This window comes from Phoxinus phoxinus (genome assembly GCF_949152265.1).
Source record: "Phoxinus phoxinus genome assembly, chromosome: 25".
Classification (NCBI taxonomy): domain Eukaryota; kingdom Metazoa; phylum Chordata; class Actinopteri; order Cypriniformes; family Leuciscidae; genus Phoxinus; species Phoxinus phoxinus.
Window position 1 is genome coordinate 4,023,341 of NC_136900.1, and position 20,129 is coordinate 4,043,469.

The 20,129-nt window shown below is 39.2% G+C and overlaps 1 protein-coding gene across 2 annotated transcripts in view; it reads left to right on the forward strand.

Moving 5' to 3' along the window:
* The window catches only part of LOC306993246 (uncharacterized protein), a 113,291-nt gene extending 93,418 nt beyond the window's left edge, over nucleotides 1–19,873 (forward strand). For both annotated transcript variants that reach the window (XR_013796420.1, XM_079602912.1), the window contains exons 8-10: nucleotides 1,921–1,993; nucleotides 19,060–19,155; nucleotides 19,275–19,873. Coding sequence is in view for 1 of the 2 variants with exons in the window: in XM_079602912.1 (XP_079459038.1) it covers nucleotides 1,921–1,993; nucleotides 19,060–19,155; nucleotides 19,275–19,423 (318 nt within the window). In the remaining variant the exon portion in view is untranslated. The remainder of the gene's footprint in view (nucleotides 1–1,920; nucleotides 1,994–19,059; nucleotides 19,156–19,274) is intronic.
* The last annotated feature ends 256 nt before the right edge of the window (nucleotides 19,874–20,129 follow it).

Sequence of the window (20,129 nt, forward strand, 5' to 3'; positions counted from 1 at the left end):
TGATTACTTACACAAGTTCATAAAAAAATGTATTATAAGTTTTTGAAATTTGTATGTTTAATTATGCAAATTAGGCATTAAATATGCGCAATTTTGCATATATTTTCGGTAGATAGATCTGAACAAATGGTAAAGCCAGGTGCAAAATTCTTTTTTCATTTTGATTACACAGAAGATGAAAAAAGATGTTCAGAGGGATTTCAGGATATATGCTTTCATTGGAAATCAAAATATACTGTCCATAGCCTTAAAAAATTGATTTTCGCCATATTTTTTTGATTAAAATATCACATAAATCAGGCCAGGAATGATTTATTAACAAATCCCTCTGAACATATCTTCAGAATACTGCTAAGTGTAGAACTGGAAAGTTTGGTGCTACATAGGCTGAGATGTTATGACAAAAAAATCATTTTGAGAAAAAGGCATTTAAAGGTTTGTAATGTAAAAAATCATACTTTTTTAGAGGAAACAACTATTTACTGACACAATATCTCATCAAATCATTAGCAACAACAATACAAACCACCTAAATCACATCAAAACTTATAAACACAGCATTTATGGCCTTCAACTGAGCTGAAAAACAGTCAAAAACACACATCTGAATGTCAGAGCGCGTCACGTGATGCATCTGAACCAATCACGGTGTCAGAAATTGACATCAGCCAATGAGATTTCACTTTTAGAGTTAAATGCCCATATACTTTCACGATTGGTTGCTGATTAAAAGGAAATGACCATATTTGGATCCGACAGCATTGTAAAGGAGAGAGAGCGCTTTCTCAGCGCGTTGATTTATAACGCCAGCTTTTGTTGAATTTAGGAGAAATCTACAGACGCAAATAGACAAAGTGTAGTAAAATAAAGACCTAAATGTTTATTTTGGACTTTATTCACCACAAGTCTGAAAGAAGACATGTTATTGAAGACAAATAGCCCAAAATCTCAAACTTGACCTGTGAAAAAAAACCCGATGTTTTTGCCTGCCGTGTCTCGCCTTGAGTTATGATCCAGCACTGTCAGTTCTGTGACCTTGAAAGAAAAAGAAAGTGCTAAAAACTCATAAAAGTTCATTTGACTGAACTAATTAGTTTAATTTAAGTTTGTCCTACTCAAACCAATTAATTATTCTGAGCGTTAGGGTTTACAGTGTTACGTACATTTCCTAAATGATTATCCATTTTTGTGTTTGGTTAATGTTCATTATTGTCAAATATTATTGCTCTTGCCACTTTTTTTCCTCCTCTAATCACATGGCCCATTAGTGTTGTGAGCAAGGAAATGGTAAGTGTAAAACAAACGGACACCAAAGAGATATCCGGGATAGATGGAGTCAACATGAAACATCCGTTTGCAGAAGTGTCTTTGGATGATAAACTCCCCGCGGAGCGTTAATGTGCCGTCATCCGCACTAATCACCGCTTGAGCTCAGATCAGCACTAAACTGCAGTCACGTTTCATACATCCATCATCCTCTCATGTCGTCTTCACTAGCACGCTATCTTACTCGCACCACCGTCGTTCAGAAGAAAAGCCCGTCAGGCCTTCAGCTGTTTGGCCGGTGCCGTTTGAACAGCGGTGGCTGACTGGCGGTATCCTAGAGAGGGTTAGTCCCGCGTTAATGTGCGGGATGTACTGTAGCGATAGTCTCAGCGGGTCTCGCTGTCTGGTTAACTGCAGAAATGTGAAACGTCGACTGCACACAGTGGTGTGTGAAATGACATCCAGCTGTTTTTAATAGCCTATCACAATCGAGTGACAGACACAACAGGAGAACAAGAAGTGCTGTCTATTACCGTCCGCCCAAGCTAATGATATTTAGATATTTGCGTGTGTGTAGGATGCAAACAAATGGACATTTCAGGCCTTAATTTGACCAAGATCACATATTATTTGTGTGTGTGTGTGTGTTTGCAGGGCTACACACCGCTCCACTTGGCTTCTCTGCACGGACATGGCAAAATCATCCAGCTCCTAATCAATAACTACAGTAAGGTCACTTTAAACACCTCAAACGCATACCTCGGGTCTTTAGTGACCCAGGACGTCATTCACTATTCTCCACCTCATTCATATTTTTTTAAAGGTTGACATCAACCTTAGTATTCCCCCGAACAATCCATTTTAAACAATATAATAAGAAAAAAATATAAAAGAATGCCTGGTTTCTCATTCATCTTTTGTAAAAAAAAAAAAAAATGTATAGGGTCGCTAACAACCCGAGGTGTGTAACAGTGTAAGTACACAATGATCCACAATGATGAAGTGACGTTTTACTCAGTTACCGCAGGCGTTTGATATTTGATCCTGGAACAACATTTCTGTCTGAAAATTTAGTCCTAATCATATTCCTACCCCTAAATCTAACCCTATATGCATAACTTATTACTAAAATCAATAGGTGAATAACACTGATGTAGAAGCACCTAACCCTGGATAAAGCCTAAACTTGACATAAACCGTTAACTTGTTCCTCAAATCTGATTGGTTGAATGGAAATAAAGAAACTCTGAAGACCACGAGGTCACTATAAGATATCTGATAATGTGAATTTTTTTTTACTTGACAAAGTCAGTTCAGGTTGTAAAATGTCATGTGGTCTAACCTCCAAAAACACTTTTAATAATAATGAATGATATTTAATTATTATCTAATTTTTGTAATGAGAATGTATGTATTTTTCATTCATTCATTCATTCATTCATTCATTCATTCATTCATTAATTCATTCAAAATTACCACTAGATATTACTACACTATCTGTGTGACGTCATTAACGACAGATCTGTATTGTTGAAACAACCATTTATTCTGGTTTTGGGAAACAGTGCCTTGTTAACTTCTCCAAAGATGCATCATGCTATTGCAGTGTTACGAGAAACACCGCTCGATGTAGCCTGAGACCGGCAGACACGGAGTGTAACACCACCCACGTTAAAACAATGCTCCACAGTGAAGCAATGTAATGTGAAGAACAAAGGGGAAGATTAAAAGAAGCATCACAAAAAGGAATGTCAAAGCAAAGAGAAAAAATAAGTATCACAAAAGAATTTCACATTAGTGAAATTATAATGTTTCTTAACGCTCTCCCCTACAAAAAGAAATCCCAGCTCACAGATATGATCAATGATGCTGAGCTGAAGTTACTGTGCAGTCACAAATGATAATTGGTTTTTAGGGGAGAAAACAGCAGTGATGGCCCTCATACTGTGAGCTAACGCTAGCTCTCGCTAATGACGCTAACTAGGGTGTGTGTCAATAGAGTAATTCAAAAGAAGAGTCCCTTGAGATCTTGGACGGCGTACACGCATATATGTGTAGGGGGGTCTTGTTTGTAAAATCCCCTAACAGAGAATAGATGCCCATATGTTGTGTGTTCGGTGTCCACTCGGCCCTGTTGTGTTTGTAATTCACTAAAACACATATGGTCCAGGTCAATATTAGCTCCCACCTCCTCTGTACAAACCACTGAGTTTCCATATGGTGTGTGGAAATGGATACTCCATGGTTTCCCTTCACCACCTACAGCTCACTTGGACCCTACACTGAGAGAGATAGAGAGGATTGTCCTTCGTTTTCTCAATTTTTTCAAGTACCACGAATGCTCAGCCAATTTGTAATTTGCTCTCTTCACAAAATGACATCACAGATACTAGTGAAGTTTAGGTCATTCTCAATTGGTTTGGAGATGTCACAATGGGCACATTATATCGAGATGTATTCCTAAATAAATAAATATAATGATATTTATGGATACTTGAATACACCTCTTCTATTATGAATGAACATGTTTTTATTTTATTTATTTATTTTGTGGTATAAAGTTAAAAATGTTGAGGTGCTAGTATGGAAGCTTGTTTCCACCACTGAATAAACAATAAAAAAGGTAATTGTGACTATCTCGCAATTGCGAGTTTATATCTTATAATTTAAACTTTTTTTCTTTCGCAATTCTGACTTTTTTTCTCGCAATTGCGGGTTTATATCTGCAATTCTGACTTATTTTCTCAGAATTCTGAGATATAAACTCAAAATTCCGAGTTATAAAGTTCAATTCTGAGGGGGGGAAAGACTGACTTCTTTTCTCAGAATTGTAAGAAATATGATTTTTCGTAATTGCGAGAAGAGCCCCTTAACTTTCAGCAATTACCTTTTTTATTTTTTTATTCTGTGGTGGAAACAAGCTTCCATATGCTAGTGTGATATCACAATTAGGAAAAAATCATCATTAAAAAGGATGAAAACGTCTCAGGTTACGCATGTAGCCATAGTTCCCTATCAGTAAGTAATTTTCTATGTTATGTCAGACGGAGTCTGACTAATTGAAATCTAGCCTGAAACCCCAATCACCTTTGAGTGTAAACTAAACCAGCCAATGCACATTGGCGTGCGAGATTTGCATCTCGCGCTCCGCCCCACATCGCGGGTATAACACTATAAGAGAGCTAATTTCCCTGAAAGAGCAAACACGGATGTGACACTGCGTCTTTTTAAAGATGTCATTCAACCCGTGTGTTTCTGGATGCGGTAGTTACCTGGCGCCGGCTCACAGTCAGGATCGTTGCCTCACGCTGGGCGTCAAGCACGCTGAGGTAGCTTTAGTGGATGAGTCATGTACCCACTGCAGGAAGATGACCATCACGGTGTAGCGGTTGAGACTCGAGTACCTCAGACGAGGTGGAGTCCCCTCGCCTATACCCCGATCTAACTCCTTTTTTGAAAGGAAGAGGGCTACTTCGGTGAATAGCCAGGCTGACCTGAGGATCACAGTGGGGGCTAACCCGCCGAGTCAGTGGGCTACCCATTCCTCATTTGGGGCTCCGCCAGACAATCAGATATCGATCCCTGGAACAGAGGGTGAGCTAGAGTCCTCCAGTGATGAAGACTCGGCTGCGTTGCCCCCTTCAGGGAGAGTAGCATTGCCCGATTCTGACCCAGAGCTGACGTCTCTGCTTTCCCGGGCCGCCGAGAGAGTCGGGCTTGAGTGGAGGCCTCCATCGTGTCCTTAGCCCTTGAGGTTGAACGATTGGTATCTCAGGGTGGCCCGCCCCAGTGCCATTCTTTCCGGAAGTGCATGTGGAGGTTACTAGATCATAGACGGCACCTTTTTCTGCCCGAAACGGATCCTGGAATCCCCCCCCCCACCCCCCCCCCCCCACCCCTTACTACCCTCGATAGCGGGTTGGTAAAGGGGTATGTGGGGATTGCGATGCAATTGTGTCCAAAGAGCACTGCCGCCTAGAGCGGTTATCCGCATCTCCCATCCAAGGCTTGTAAATTCTCGTCCATTCTCACAGCCAAGCCTTGCAGAGCCTCTGAAGAGGCTGCCTCCGCCCTGCACGCCATGGCTCACATGCAAGTGTACCAAGCCAAGGCACTTAAAGAGCAGCACGAGGGTAGTTCTGAAACAGGGCTGATGCAGGAGCTGCACACAGTGACGGACCTCGCCTTGCGTGCAACAAAAGTCACATGCTCCATCGGACAGACGATGTCCACCTTGGTGGTCCAGGAACGCCATCTTTGGCTAAACCTGGCGGATATGAGGGAGTCTGACAAGTACTGGCTCCGCGACTGAGTATAAAAAGGGCACCTGTGAAATATGTCATCCTCTTCTTGTCTGAAGGAGACGTGTGCAGAAATACTAGAAACATGGCAAAGGGACACAGCGTCTCATTCCCTATTCTCACAGAACCATCTCTACATGCGTAACCTGAGACGTTCCCTTTCGAAAGGGAAATCGCACTGTGTCCCGAAGGGGTCGCTATGGTGAATATAATACCCATGCTGCCATGCAGAAGGGATGAGTGCCCTATTGCCTGAACTAAGTCAAAAGACTCAAGTCCTCATCCTTAAAATTGAAAGGAGACCTAACAACACGCCACGCTCAGGACATCTCGCAAGGAGGCACACAGAGAGCCTACCACACCTTCAGCACCTACCACAGAGGCCTCTAAATATAACTATCTTTAGTGAGAGGAGGCCTGACAATGCTCGCAGTAGCCAATGAGGCTCACAGAGTGCCTAACAACTTAGCAAACCTCAGCCAAGCTCTAGGAGATCTAGGAGCCTCAGCACGACGACTCTAAATTGAGAGGAGACCTGACAACGCCCCACACTCAGGATATCTTTCAAGAAGGCTCACAGAGAGCCTACAACTCGCAATTGCTATCCTAGCTGAGCTTGTCCACACCTGTCCTAACCTTTCCTGTATCACACCTCAATAGCAGCACAGGGGTTTTGCAATGCAACATCAACACTAGTACATTGTACCTAGCAATTAGTATTATTATTATTATTCATGTAAGTACATAGTGGTTGAAGACATCTAATATAAAGTATGACCAAAATTTGTATGAAAGTTTCTCAAAATGTCAAACGGCTTTGAATATGGAGTAAATTTCTAAGAATTTGGCACATGCTTTTTAAACTAGATTTTTAAAGGATTTTTTTCCATTTCTTTATCTTGAACTCTCTAATTAATTTGTTTCTTTGTCTCAAACTCTTATTTGTCATTGATCCATCTGCCTTTTCCCAAGTGACAGATGGATTTAAGTTTGACGGGATGGCCTTTGACGTGACATCAACAACAAAAGATATGGAAAGTGTTTTCCTATTTATTGATCTATTTTATCCTTGCATTATGTGTCCTAGCTGTCAGCAAGAACAGACCAGCCATTGACATGCACTGATTTACAAGTGTGAAGTTAGACAGATTTGATGGCCTGGAGATATATATACACATCACAGGTTTTGTGAACGTCAACACAGCAGAGAAGCTTTTCCCAGACTGGCATGATTGTCATGGTCATGGATATTGAAGACATAATGACGGTAGTCGAGACAGACATGTGTCAAAAAAAAAAAGACACTCTCAATGTAATATCTTGAGGTCCTAGTAAAACACTGAAGACGGTGTTTGTAATAACTCAATAACGTTTACTGAAAAACTGCCAGAGAACAGCCGCATATATACACACACACAGCTCCGCAGCTCACTTCTGAGCTTCCTGATTACACTCAGTCACGTGACCTTAAGAACCAATCACATCACAGCATTTCACAACATGAGAACCCCAAACATGAGAAACCCAGTCTACTACACTCATGAACAGACTTGATTCTTTCACTTTAAGCATGGTATATAATGTTTTCACAGAAACAGCTTATTTAAAGGGAAAGTGTTCAGTTCAAATGTTAATTCTGTCATCAAATTTGTAAAAATGTGTTATAATATTGTATGGACTATACATCCACACACAGCCTGTTTATTGAGTGGCAGACATCACTGGTCACACATCAGAATGATGAGATCTCTAGTGCCAGACCTTCATCTGGGAACCTCCAAACCAGTGAGCCATGCCTGGCCAAGCTGCCCGCTCGTACCCCTCACCAGGTGACCAGATTGTTTACTGGTCACATCTATTGTTTACAGCGTTCGACTGACTCCTCATCTAAGTGTATCCTCTATAATTTGCAATGGAAGTCATCTATTTTCTGTGAATGTGCAAGACTTCAGATTCATCAGCTGCGGCAGGGAAAGAACTATAACAAAGAGCAGATGTGTGCCGTATCAAGCAGCATAAAGAGCTGTTGTGTGCAGTACAGCTGAAATAGCAGGACGTGGACGACACATTCAGTGACTAACGGCTGATCTGCTCTCACGTTACAAATAGGCTGGATACAGTTAAAGATGATCATCAATTCACTGCAACAATTTACGCAAGAATGAATGTTTAAACAATTGACAGACATTTGTTCTGCTCAGAGTGTTGATTATAACCATGTGTTTATTTCAATAATATTTCATTTTTATAATTACAAATAAATGCAGCGTCTCAATTGTATTTGATTTCCTATGGCAGGATATAGACGGAAATGAAATGCTAAGATTTTTGGAATAAAACGGCCGACTCATGACTGAGACTTGCAAAGACTGGCATTTGATGTAATCTTTGATAAAACTTAAATTATATTGGTCATGGAAAATACAATAAAAGAGTGATGGTCAAAAGTTGTAAATAATAATTATAATAATGGTTTATTACACCCTTTTACATAATATCACTTAAAAAAATAATAATAATAAAGTTAAGAGTAAACGGTAAAATGTACATGGTACAAAATGACACACCAACTAAGTGATGATGATGATAATAATAATAATGGTTTATTAAACTCTTTATGAATATGATTTATTTTTTTTATAATTACATTTAAGTTAAATTAAATGGTAAAATGGTACAAAATGACACCACACAACTGAGTGATAGTCGTAATTTGTGAATAATAATAATAATAATACAATTTATTTCACTGTTTAGAATATCAGTTTTATAAATGAAATGGAATAAATGTATTTTTTTTTTTTTTTAATGATGCATTTTCTTTTGTTTAGATTGAAAGTCTGGGTCTTGGACAAGGGTAAAAAAATAAAACCTATATATAAAATGCGTTAGAAAAATTAATGATGAAAGCATGGTACAAAATACATTAAAGATATACCAAAGCCAACTGAAAACTCAAGTCTTCCGTGAGCACTTAACATAAAACAAAATCTTTCCTTTTCCTTTAATCCTCCCTTGTCTGTCTTATGTTACTCTGAGCAATGCCTGAACTTTGTATTTTGAGCACCTCTTGCGTTGTTTTTGCCTCAAAAGCTTACAAAATGCATGTAAGTCGCTTTGGATAAAAGCATTTAAATGAACAAAAGACCCTATAGTTTAAATGTGTTAGTTTTCCTAAAACTCAACCCCTGGAAAAGGACACATGAACATATGAAAACACCCACCATGATATTACCATCTGATTCCTTACTGCACAATAATAGAGTATTAGTTTTGTATCCGCGGTTTGAAGTCATTTGACGTGTTGAAGTGTAGTCTCTGCTACACTAATGATTTCTATAGCACTCCGGGTGAATAATGCTTTATCTTATCATAGCGAGATCTGTGCGAGTGGTTAGGGAACTGTAGATAGTTTAACGTAGTTACAAACCGACTGCTTGCAGTGCCTTAAGCAATATAGTTGAACACAGTTATAGGATTACTGCTTTGCGCCTGGAAACATAAGCCTCTCTTAGCGGCGCGCAGCTTAAGACCCCCGCGTAACTCTATTAAAGCACATAGCATTTCTCCAGACACAACCGTAATCATATAACTCGGTTAAACAGCTCGCCGGTGCGTCAGACGCATTCGTGACTGGATTGTTGAAAATCAGAGTTAGCGTCCCGCTCTTTATTGAAACTGCAGTTTTATTAGTTTATTGTTATCAATTCGTGCCTGTTGCTGATATTTAGGCACTGCGGGATATGACATTATAGATTCTGTCTTTTCTGGTCAACTTTCCAACCGTCAGTGTTTGCGCTGACAGAATACTTGAACAACTCCAGCATCTGTAATAGCGAACATGGTGTAAAACACACAGGCGGCTTTAGGAGCTAATCTATAATTCAATGGAATAAGCACCTGGGGAGGCAGCAGTCAGACGCCCGTATACATTTATGTTGGGGGTTCGAGAGTTCACAGATCTGATAGTGATGGAGGTTTAGCTTGTTGGGCTGAGAGCCCTGAGGTCATGTCTGCGAGGTCATCATGTCAGCCAACCTTCCTGTAAAACCACAATCCAGCACAGTCGGGTTATAGTCGAAAACCTTAATATCTATAGTCTAATGGTGCTTTTCCACTGCATGGTACGGTTCGGTACGGCACGGCACGGCACGCTTTGGCGCTTTTCCACTGCATGGTACAGTACGGCTCGGTTCGGTACGGCTCACTTATGGCGCATTTCCACTGCATGGTACGGTACGGTACTGCTTGCTTCGGCTCGCTTTAAATGGTACCACCTCTGTTGAGGTTCCAAGCGTACCGTACCGATACTAAACGTGACGTGAAAACACTGCAGATCACTGATTGGTCAGACAGAATCGTCACTTCAGCGTCATTGTATTCGCGATACGAGACACTAAACCCGCTAGATTTAAATAGCCAGACAACAGCCAACGCGGTAGCACCTGTTTTTAGAGTATTTACTTGACAAAAAAAATAAAACAAGAAATGGCTGAATCGTGGTCAGTGGACGAGGTGCAGACGTTCCTCTCGTTGGTTGCCGAGGAGCGGAAGTAGCACAGCTCTTAGCCGCACACGGCTACCACCGGACCTACAACTATTAACGATCAGTCCCACCCACTTTGAAGCGGTACACTGCAGTGGAACAGCAACCGAGCTAAAGCGAACCGAACCGTGCCGTACCGAGTCGAGTCGTACCACGCAGTGGAAAAGCGAAGCGAGCCGAACCGTTCGGCGCCGAGTCGAACCGAACCGAGCCGTACCATGCAGTGGAAAAGCGCCATAAAACCTTAATATCGCATGGGGTGAACCTCACAAGTACTGCCAAGAAATGTCCATTATATTTCTCATAAAAAAAAACAAAAAAACATTTTTAAATGCTTGGTTCTAATTGGTCAATTGCTGTGATCTAGTTAAAATAATAAACTGTATAATTGGTTTTGTTTTTTTCCTGCAGTACATAGCTGTGCTAGTTTAAGGCTATGTTTACACGGAAACGATCTGAAGAGAAAACGCAAAAGTGGCGTTGCGTTATCACTTTTTATTCCATTTATTCTCCCTGTTGTGGGATCACTAAATACATTTTTACTGTTATAGTAAATACTGATCATCATCATTATATTAGAGTTATAAAGCCTAATAAACATTTGATTTCAAAGACGTGCAAAATATGCGACTTTAAATGCCGTTAACAAAGCTTAGACGGCTAAAAAAGAGCCGGTCAAAGAAACTTGTCATTCACACACATTCATTTGTCAGGCAGAGCACTGATCTCTAAAGCTGAATCTTTAGCAATAGAATATGTTATTTATGAAAAGCGCGTTCGTTTTAAAAAGGCATAACAGGCTGTTGACACTCTACATAAAAAGAGGAGGTGTTGACCTTTACCGCTATCGCCCCGTTTCTCGCTTTCCCTCTCTTTATGTTGCCCGGCCTCCTTTCAAACGCACAATCCTCACCTCTTCTTTTCACTGTTATCTCATATAATTACCCGAGCCATTTCTCTCCGAATCCCCGGAGGCCTCGAGCGGCTCTAAAGGCCACTCAGTGTGTCCAGGCAAGCAGGGATTCAGATCAGCGCTCGGCCTCTCAGTATTCAGCCTCTAATTAACCACAGCGGTATTCCAGCAGGCCCCAGACCAGCCGGGTCCATATGGCCGCCACAAGGCCAGAGTGATTATCACTGTGCGCTGGAGAAAGAGAGGGGATGAGCTGATTGAAACGAGAGTGGTTGTCCGTATTATTTTTAACGACTCTCCGATGGCAGAGATGACAGTGCATTTGTTATTTTTAAGCTGCAGTACCCTAACCTTGACCTCCCACTCACACACACACTCACACCTCTGTTCATGTGTTATAAAAAGTCATTAATGAGTGTTTGTGTGCCATGAGTTAGAGAGGAGGAAAACATAATCATATTTTATTCATAGCTTCACAAAACAGGCAGTATTGACAGTGAGACAACAGCATTTCTGTCAAGTCAGCTTTATTTCTATAGCGCTTTATACAATACAGATTTTATTCAAAGCAGCCTCGCAGTAATAAACGGGAAAATAACAAATATTAGCTGATGTGTTTCCATCTAAAGCTGCAAATGTGACTGCGGATAAAGCAGTGTTTCCTTCCCATGTGTTCAAGAAAACAAAACCATCCCTTCCTTGGAAATTGGTGCAAAATATTTGTAATATGTCAAATGTAAGTTGCCACTGTGTCTCTTTTTTCCTAAATCATAAATATTTGCGTCTCAGAGCGTCAGACGAAACACAATAAACGCTCATGTTCTCTTGTGTTTGTGAACGCGATCACTTCTGGAGGGAACTAAACCTAATGATTCTGATGACAGACTTTGGCTCAGGCGTTTCAGAACGACTAAACCAACGTTAAGATGATGCGATGTGATTGGTCCGCTGGTTAGTCCCGTTATCCAATCACATCCTCTGCTGAGGCAAAGCCGCGTGCTTTTTTCCCCTTGCTTATCGAGGAATTTATTTGATAAATGTGTTTCTATCTATCGTCGTCTTATCGAGCAAAATATGTATATCGTCTCAATTAAGCGCAAACGAAAAAAAAGTTTGCGCATCTTGGTTTCCATCTAGCGTTTTTTATGTGATATCCCAAAATGTGCATAGGTGGATGAAACCGCTATCGATGCACACTTCATCACATTTGAGACAAGTTCAAATTCAACTTTAAGCAGTTTTACAGTAGACAATAGTGTCATTATTCAGCTTGAATTCAGTTAAATGTTGATTCAGTTCAATAACAGTAGGTGCGTTTCCATTACAGATTTGCGCAAAACTTTTACGGTCTAAAAAAAAAAAAATTTACAAAAAACTACTGCGAAATGACGGCGTTTCCATTAACCGATGTTATGCGACTAAGGCCCTGTTTACACAAGAACGCTCGCGGGTGAAAACTTAAAAATATTTTATCGGATGTGCCTTTCGTTTACACGGCGACGGCGTTTTTGGGGCTTAAAAACGCAAAAAAGTGAAACCACCCTCCAGAGTGGAAATATTAAAAACGCTCCACCGTCGCGTTGAAGTGAAGGCACCGATCTGCTCTTGTCGCGTACACGTTTACGTCACAGGCATGCGCCAGTACAGGAAAATAACAAAACATTATCAAACTAAAATATAGCATTAATTTCATTGACAGAATTTTTTTTAAATAAAATTCCGTCATTTTTGAGCGACAGGCGAAGAGCAGTGAGGGTTAAAGCAGCAGCTTTACCGTATTAAACATGAGAAACTGTGTCAGCGTCTCTTTCACTTTCTGTGCTCCACATCGCCACCTAGCCGCCTGGAGTGCACACTACATCCAATCTCACACACTTTTGTGTCACCATATGCACGCAGATTTCCCCCCATACCGCTCGTCTAAACGCAGAATAAAAAATGATAACGCAACGCCTCTTTTGCGTTTTCTCTTCAGATCGTTTCCGTGTAAATATAGCCTAAAACTTTTTTTCCTCTTGCGATAAGTAATTCCCAAAATCATGGTAACGGACATTGGTTTGTTTATGTATATCTCAGCCACCACACTGGCCATGATTATTAATCAAAGGAGACGTGTGTGTGTTATCAATCATAAATGGCAAGGAAAAGGGTCTTATACTTGGAGCGGCTCGTACGAGGAGTTTCTGGTGTTTCTCCCTCATATCTGCTTTGAAGTCTGGATTGTGGCATTTCTTTGAGGTTTAGAAACTAGTATTCCTGTAATTCTTTTGTCTTTTATGAATTTAATAAAGAACTCTGTCTCGTATTCTGTCCAAACACCCAGTGTTATCTACGTCAGGTGACTGTAAATGCGCAAAAACTGTTTCCATTGCAGTTTTGCGAAATATTTATTTTTCAAATTGCCTGAAAAACCACCTCATGCGGGCGTAAAAACTTTTTAGCGATAAATGGGAGGTTTTGCGAATTTGACGTGTTTCCATTGGGCGTATTTTCAATTTTCAATTTCAATTTGCGCAATTTGAAGGGTGATGGAAACGCGGCTACAGTCGATTCAAGTCAAATAAGCTATAAAGCAGCTCTGGTGTCATCATTGTTCAAGTTTTGTTCTCATCTGATAGTGTCAGTGCAATGAAATCAATAATTTAACATTTTTAAACCTCAACTAAGCAACCAGAGGCGACGGTGGCAAGGAACCCAAACTCCATCAGACCTTGAGAGAAACCAGGCTTAGTTGAACGGCCAGCTCTCATCTAGTCAAATGTACCAACATGGTGTGATATAAAGTTTGGTCACATTCACTGTTGTTCAGCATTTTTATTTTTTTATTTTTTGGCCTAAATCCAGTCATTTCAATAGAGATCTACGCAATCTGGGGATGTTTTATAAGGTTGACAGATTTTGAAACAAATTGGTCGTCATGTTGACCACCAGAAAGCTACTCTTACCAAATTATTTTCAGGACGTTTTGTTCCATTAACGTTCTGCATTCTTGTAAGTTAATTGGGAGTGGAGCTTTTCAGCATAACTAACTAGAAAAAGCATAAAAGTAGTTCATATCCCAGACAGCAACATAGTGTCCGCCCAGATCCGGCCCACATCTGGCATGTGTGGATGCCGATGATGTTGCTGTCTGGGATGTCTTCTGAAGCCATGTGATAGCTTTATGTGAGGACCAGGCTGACATTTTATTTAGTACTCTCTGAAAATCATGCCCATCACCATACTTATTTTTGTGTGTGAACTGTCACTTTAAAGAAACACTCCACTTTTTTTTGGAAAGAGGCTCATTGTCCAGTTCCTCTAGAGTTAAACAGTTTTACCGTTTTCTAATCCATTCACTTTTAGCATAGCTTAGCATTGATCATTGGATCTGATTAGACCGTTAGTATGAAGGTAAATGAGTAGCAAAACTCGAGAGCACGTAGATGTGAATTTGAGAACTTGTACAATAAATATTTGTACTTGTATGCTCAAATTTACACTCACAGCTTTGATGTGAAAACCTGTAAAATAAAAATCTGAAGTTGAATGTTGAAATTTGTACTCGCAGAGAATAGTCATAAACCTGTATTCTGAATTTGAAGCTGCAGACAAGTAGTCACAGATGTGTAAAATGCCATTCACAAAAATACAATGACTGACACAAACGTGTAATATATATTTGCACTTCTTCTTACATTCATATTCCCAGTACAACCTCAAAAAGGCACTTGCAACTCCACAAATCTGTCATTACAAGTTCAAATTTCGCGCCTTGACTTTTGCTACTCTTTTCGCGATATATGAGGTGCAAAACTGACTTGTGCACTTGCAACTCAGAGGCGCGCGAGAAGGGGCGCGGGCGGGAGCGGGGGTGTTTAAAGGAGCCGTTCTATTGGCTGGCGCCTAGCCAATGAAATGGGTCTTCTATTGTACGTGATGATTTGTTTTTAGATAAACTTGATTTAATTAATGATTAATGCAGAAACCAATCGATTATATCTCTTTTTGTTAATATTTCTTCTCCTCCATCTAAATTTGTTTGGGTTATGTTTCCCTCATTTGAGTGGGAACAATATATGTTATCGATTTGTTTTTGTTATTATGAAAATTGTATATTCATCAAACTAAATGGAGTATTTAAAAATAAGCAGCCTTTAAAATGCAGTTTGAGTCTGTAAAGTTTTTAAAAAATCAAAAAGCCCAGAGATCTGTATCTCTGCTAAATGAATTTAACATAGCCTATGTTTGTGATGCCCTTTATTATTATTATTTTTAAATGTTTGTTTGTTTCTTTTTATTTAAATTATTGTTGTGTTTCAAGCTATGCAAAATGTGAAAATGTGTATAAAAAAATGAAAAGAAATGTGACAAGAACTTGATATTGATTTCTGTATTTTTTTTTCTTAAAAAATAAGGTGGATAGATATCCCTCATTTAGCAAAAAAAATAAAAAAATAATGCCTTTAGACTGATATTAATATAAATAAATTATATTATCAAACTCAGTAAACACCATACTAATAATCAACGACACGCGTTTAATTGTACATTACGCATTTTCCTCCCAGAAAAAAACAAGAAAACGCTTAATGAGGCTTAATGACTGTATAAAAATGCTTTGTAAAAATAAAAAACACACAATTCGTTATTATTAATAAAACAGGCAGCAGGTTTATTTACACTGAACACAAATTTGCTTTCTTATGTCATATTCTGGGCTCGTCTGCTTTATTGTAGGCTATGCTTAATTACTTTAGTGTTTACTGAGTTTGATAATATCATTTATTTATTTAAAATCAGTCTAATGCATAGATAGTCCACGAGGAGGCGGGTTTCGTGACATCATCACGTACAATAAAAGACCCATTTCATTGGCTAGGCGCCAGCCAATAGAACGGCTCCTTTAAACACCCCCGCTCCCGCCCGCGCCCCTTCTCGCGCGCCTCTGAGTTGCAAGTGCACAAGTCAGTTTTGCACCTCATATATCGCGAAAAGAGTAGCAAAAGTCAAGGCGCGAAATTTGAACTTGTAATGACAGATTTGTGGAGTTGCAAGTGCCTTTTTGAGGTTGTACTGGGAATATGAATGTAAGAAGAAGTGCAAATATATATTACACGTTTGTGTCAGTCATTGTATTTTTTGTGAATGGCATTTTACACATCTGTGACTACTTGTCTGCAGCTTCAAATTCAGAATACAGGTTTGTGACTATTCTCTGCGAGTACAAATTTCAACATTCAACTTCAGATTTTTATTTTACAGGTTTTCACATCAGAGCTGTGAGTGTAAATTTGAGCATACAAGTACAAATATTTATTGTACAAGTTCTCAAATTCACATCTACGTGCTCTCGAGTTTTGCTACTCATTTACCTTCATAGTTAGCATCTCTCTCAAAAAAATGACCAAAGAGTTTCGATGTTTTTCCTATTTAAAACTTGACTCTTCTGTAGTTACATTGGCCCTCATTTATCAAAAGTGCGTACACCAAATTTCCAGCGTACACCCAAAACCACGGTGACTTTGCGATTTATCAATATGGACGTTGGCGTACGGCACGCTCAAATCCTACGCCAGCTCAGGAGGTGGTGTATGTACGCACGTTTTGAGTTAGTGCTGAAATGCGCAGAAAAACAATTCCTAACACCACAAAACGCACTGACAAACTAAAGATATGATATATTATGACCCTGTAAAAAAACAACAACAGAAATGATAAACTTCAGTGTTTATTTTTGTGAGTTAAGCCCGGCATGCGCGCACGGACTGGGTTCAGTAATGCGTTTCCATTACCCTTCAAATTGCGCAAATTGAAATTGCGAATTGAAAATACGCCCAATGGAAACACGTCAATTTCGCAAAAACTCGCGTTTATCGCAAAAAAAGTTTTTACGCTCGCATGAGGTGGTTTTTCAGGCAATTCGAAAAAGGAATATTTCGCAAAACTGCAATGGAAACAGTTTTTGCGCATTTACAGTCACCTGAAGACGCGGTGTGTTTGGGGTCCGTGTCCGCAAATAATAATAATTATCATCATTATTACTAGGCTATATTTAGAAGACGCTTTTATCCAAAAAAGGAACAAAGCAATTCGTCAAATGACATTCATAATACGGGTTAGACAATAATAATACAGGACTAAGATTATCACAAATAAACACAAGATTTTGACGCATATCCAAAGGGTTTGTGGAGCGGAGTGTGGAACGCGCACTGGATGGCACGGAGGCGCGCGCGCGAACACTTTTTCCTATCAATAGTGAAACAATTTAAAATACTCCATCATTTCTGGTCATACTGAAAATAATAATACATTATTTGTAACTACAAGAAAACGTTGTGCTTTTGTAAAATAAAATAAAACAATCAGTTTCATGATCTCCGTGAACTGGAGCGCGAGAACTGAAACAAAATATAGCCTATCTAAAGCTTGAAATGTCCACTTTAAAACGAACAAATTCGAATCGAAAGCTAATACATTTTGTTCTGATTAAGTAATCCGTATGAAAGGTGCATTTCTCTCTAAAAGCGCATTAACAGCGAAGATGGAGATCTTAGCCGACTTAGAAAACAATAGTTTAATATTGGCTCTTCTCATTCATCACTGCGGGAAAATATCAATTCCAGATTCTAATTTGACCTTAGAAAACCATTAAAATCTACATGTTTTCCATATTAATTTGTGTATATTTTACATGTTTAATAAAGGGGCAAAAAGTCATTAAACAAAAATCTGAAAATTCGTCGATATTTACTTTTTTTGCGCAGCAGTTGGTGTTGCCAGTTCAAATTAAACTTTTGGTGTTCAACTTTGCGTTTTAAAAAGACAACCGTTAATTTTTCGTTTTTCAATTAGCCTACTTTAAAAAGGAAAAACGAAAAGACACAAAAGTAGCCTATACATGGATCTTTTGGAATAAGAGACAGAGTTCTTTATTAAATTAATAAAATAAACAATAATTAGCCTATAGCCTAATACAAATAATAATAATGACAAAGACATTCTTCTTCTAAATAACAATAAGCGTCATTAATAATCAAAATCATAATAGGCTACTAATAAGAAAAATATTACAAATTGTCATGCAATTATTCACATCATCATCACTATTGTACACCCTATTACATGTGACGTCATACGAAATTCAACGCTAATAGTTTCAAAACACGTGCTGTAAAATAATGCATTGTTTGTGATAGGTAATTTGCTCAACCAACCAGCGATTTAAACTGGATTTCCACCGGAGAAGTTTCTCCTCTTTGCCGTCTTCCGTGTGTCCATGGCGTAAAATGAGGGCGTGGGGGAGGCGGAGACGTGAATATATAGGGGCGTGTTAATCTAATGACGATCGTTTTCAGCCGCGGCATTTATCAAGAGGCAGGTATTGCGTACACCTGGATTTCAAAGGTATGCACAGCTTCATAAATCAGGCGGTGAGAGGAGTGTAAGCATAATCTTACGCCAACATATACGCCCGTTTCGACGCAAGATTGATAAATGAGGGCCATTGTGTACTAAGACCGACAGACAATAAAAAGTTGTGATTTTCTAGGCCAATATGACTAAAACTATACTCTCATTCCTGCGTAATAATCAAGAACTGCTGCCGTACCAGCAGCGCAATGATATTACGCAGTGCCTGAAAATAGTCCCCAGCTCGGTAACTTCCAACGTGACCGGCACTAAGTATGTAATATCATTGTGCTGCTGCAGTTAAATAGGAAAAATATCGAAACTCTTTGGTCATATTTTTGAGAGAGATGCTAACGGTCTAATCAGATTCAGTGATCTATGCTAAGCTATGCTAAAACGGTAAAATTGTTTAACTCTCTTTAGGGGAGATGGAAAATGAGCCTATTTCCAAAAAAAGTGAACTGTCCCTTTAAAAGAACCGTTATGTCTTTAATGTCTGTGTGTGTTTGTATATTTATGGAAGTGCAGCACAGTGTAACCAGTATCATGCTGACATGGTGTGAAAAGAGTTATTAATAACACCAAGTTTATTTAGAAAGTGTCTCTGTATGATTGGAAACAGCTTTTTCTCTCTGCAGATGCCAAAGTCAATATAAGGGACTACCATGGGAAGATGGCAGCTCATTACTGGAATGGCAGCAAGGATCTTTTTACAGAACACAGATCTCATTCTGGTACGTCAAAGTTCTAGTTACTATTCAATGCATCACATTTGCAGATTTAGTGTATTGTGTCTACAATGTTGTGGTCTGTTGGTTGTTTGAGGTGATTGACAGCTGTTTCCTCCACTCAGCGGGCAGCTTGTCGAGGGGGAGGCGGGTCCAGTGCTACACACAGCTGTCTGCCCTCCTGTCTCGCTCTCATAGTAACAGGAACAGCAATGCAGAGGCGTCCGGCCGTCCACTAGAGCCCACTCCCTTAAACCGGTCATCCTCATCCTGATACACACATCCCGCATTAACCACTGCTCAGTTTCTGTGTGGAAAACTCGTATCTACATGCGGTGATGACCTCTTACAGTATTGAATAAAATAAGACAATGTCACTTTTGCTGTCAAAAAAAACATTTGGTGTCATCATTTACTCACCCGTCATTCGACTTATATGCTCTTATGTGTGTGTGTGTGTATATAGAATGACGGGTGAGTAAATGATGACAGCAAATGTTTTTTTAGTTTAAAGGGTTCAGTAGACTTCTAAGTGAAAAAGAAGAGCACTTAATTGTACTGAATGCGCACTTGTAGTGTACTTCAAATTGCAGATATTATTATTAATGAAATAAGTCACTTAAGTGTACTAAAGTGTGTTAAGAAACAGTCATGAAAGTGTACTTGCTTAGGTGCACGTTGAAATGCACTTTGTAATAATGTCAAAATAAATGTTTTATTTAAAGTACATTTCAAATCATTATGGTTTAATAATCTTTTGTCATGCTTTACAGAAGTGTGTTTATTTGAATGTGTCGACTAACATAAGGCACATGTAAAGTATTTGATATTAAATTACGTTAATATATTTTGAATGTACAAAATAGCAACTTCATCATTACAAATGAGTAATTACAAATGTATTTAAATACATGATGAAACAACAAAATATTCCAATGCACTCACATGGTTAAGCATAAAAAAAGCTTTTAAAAGGTAGT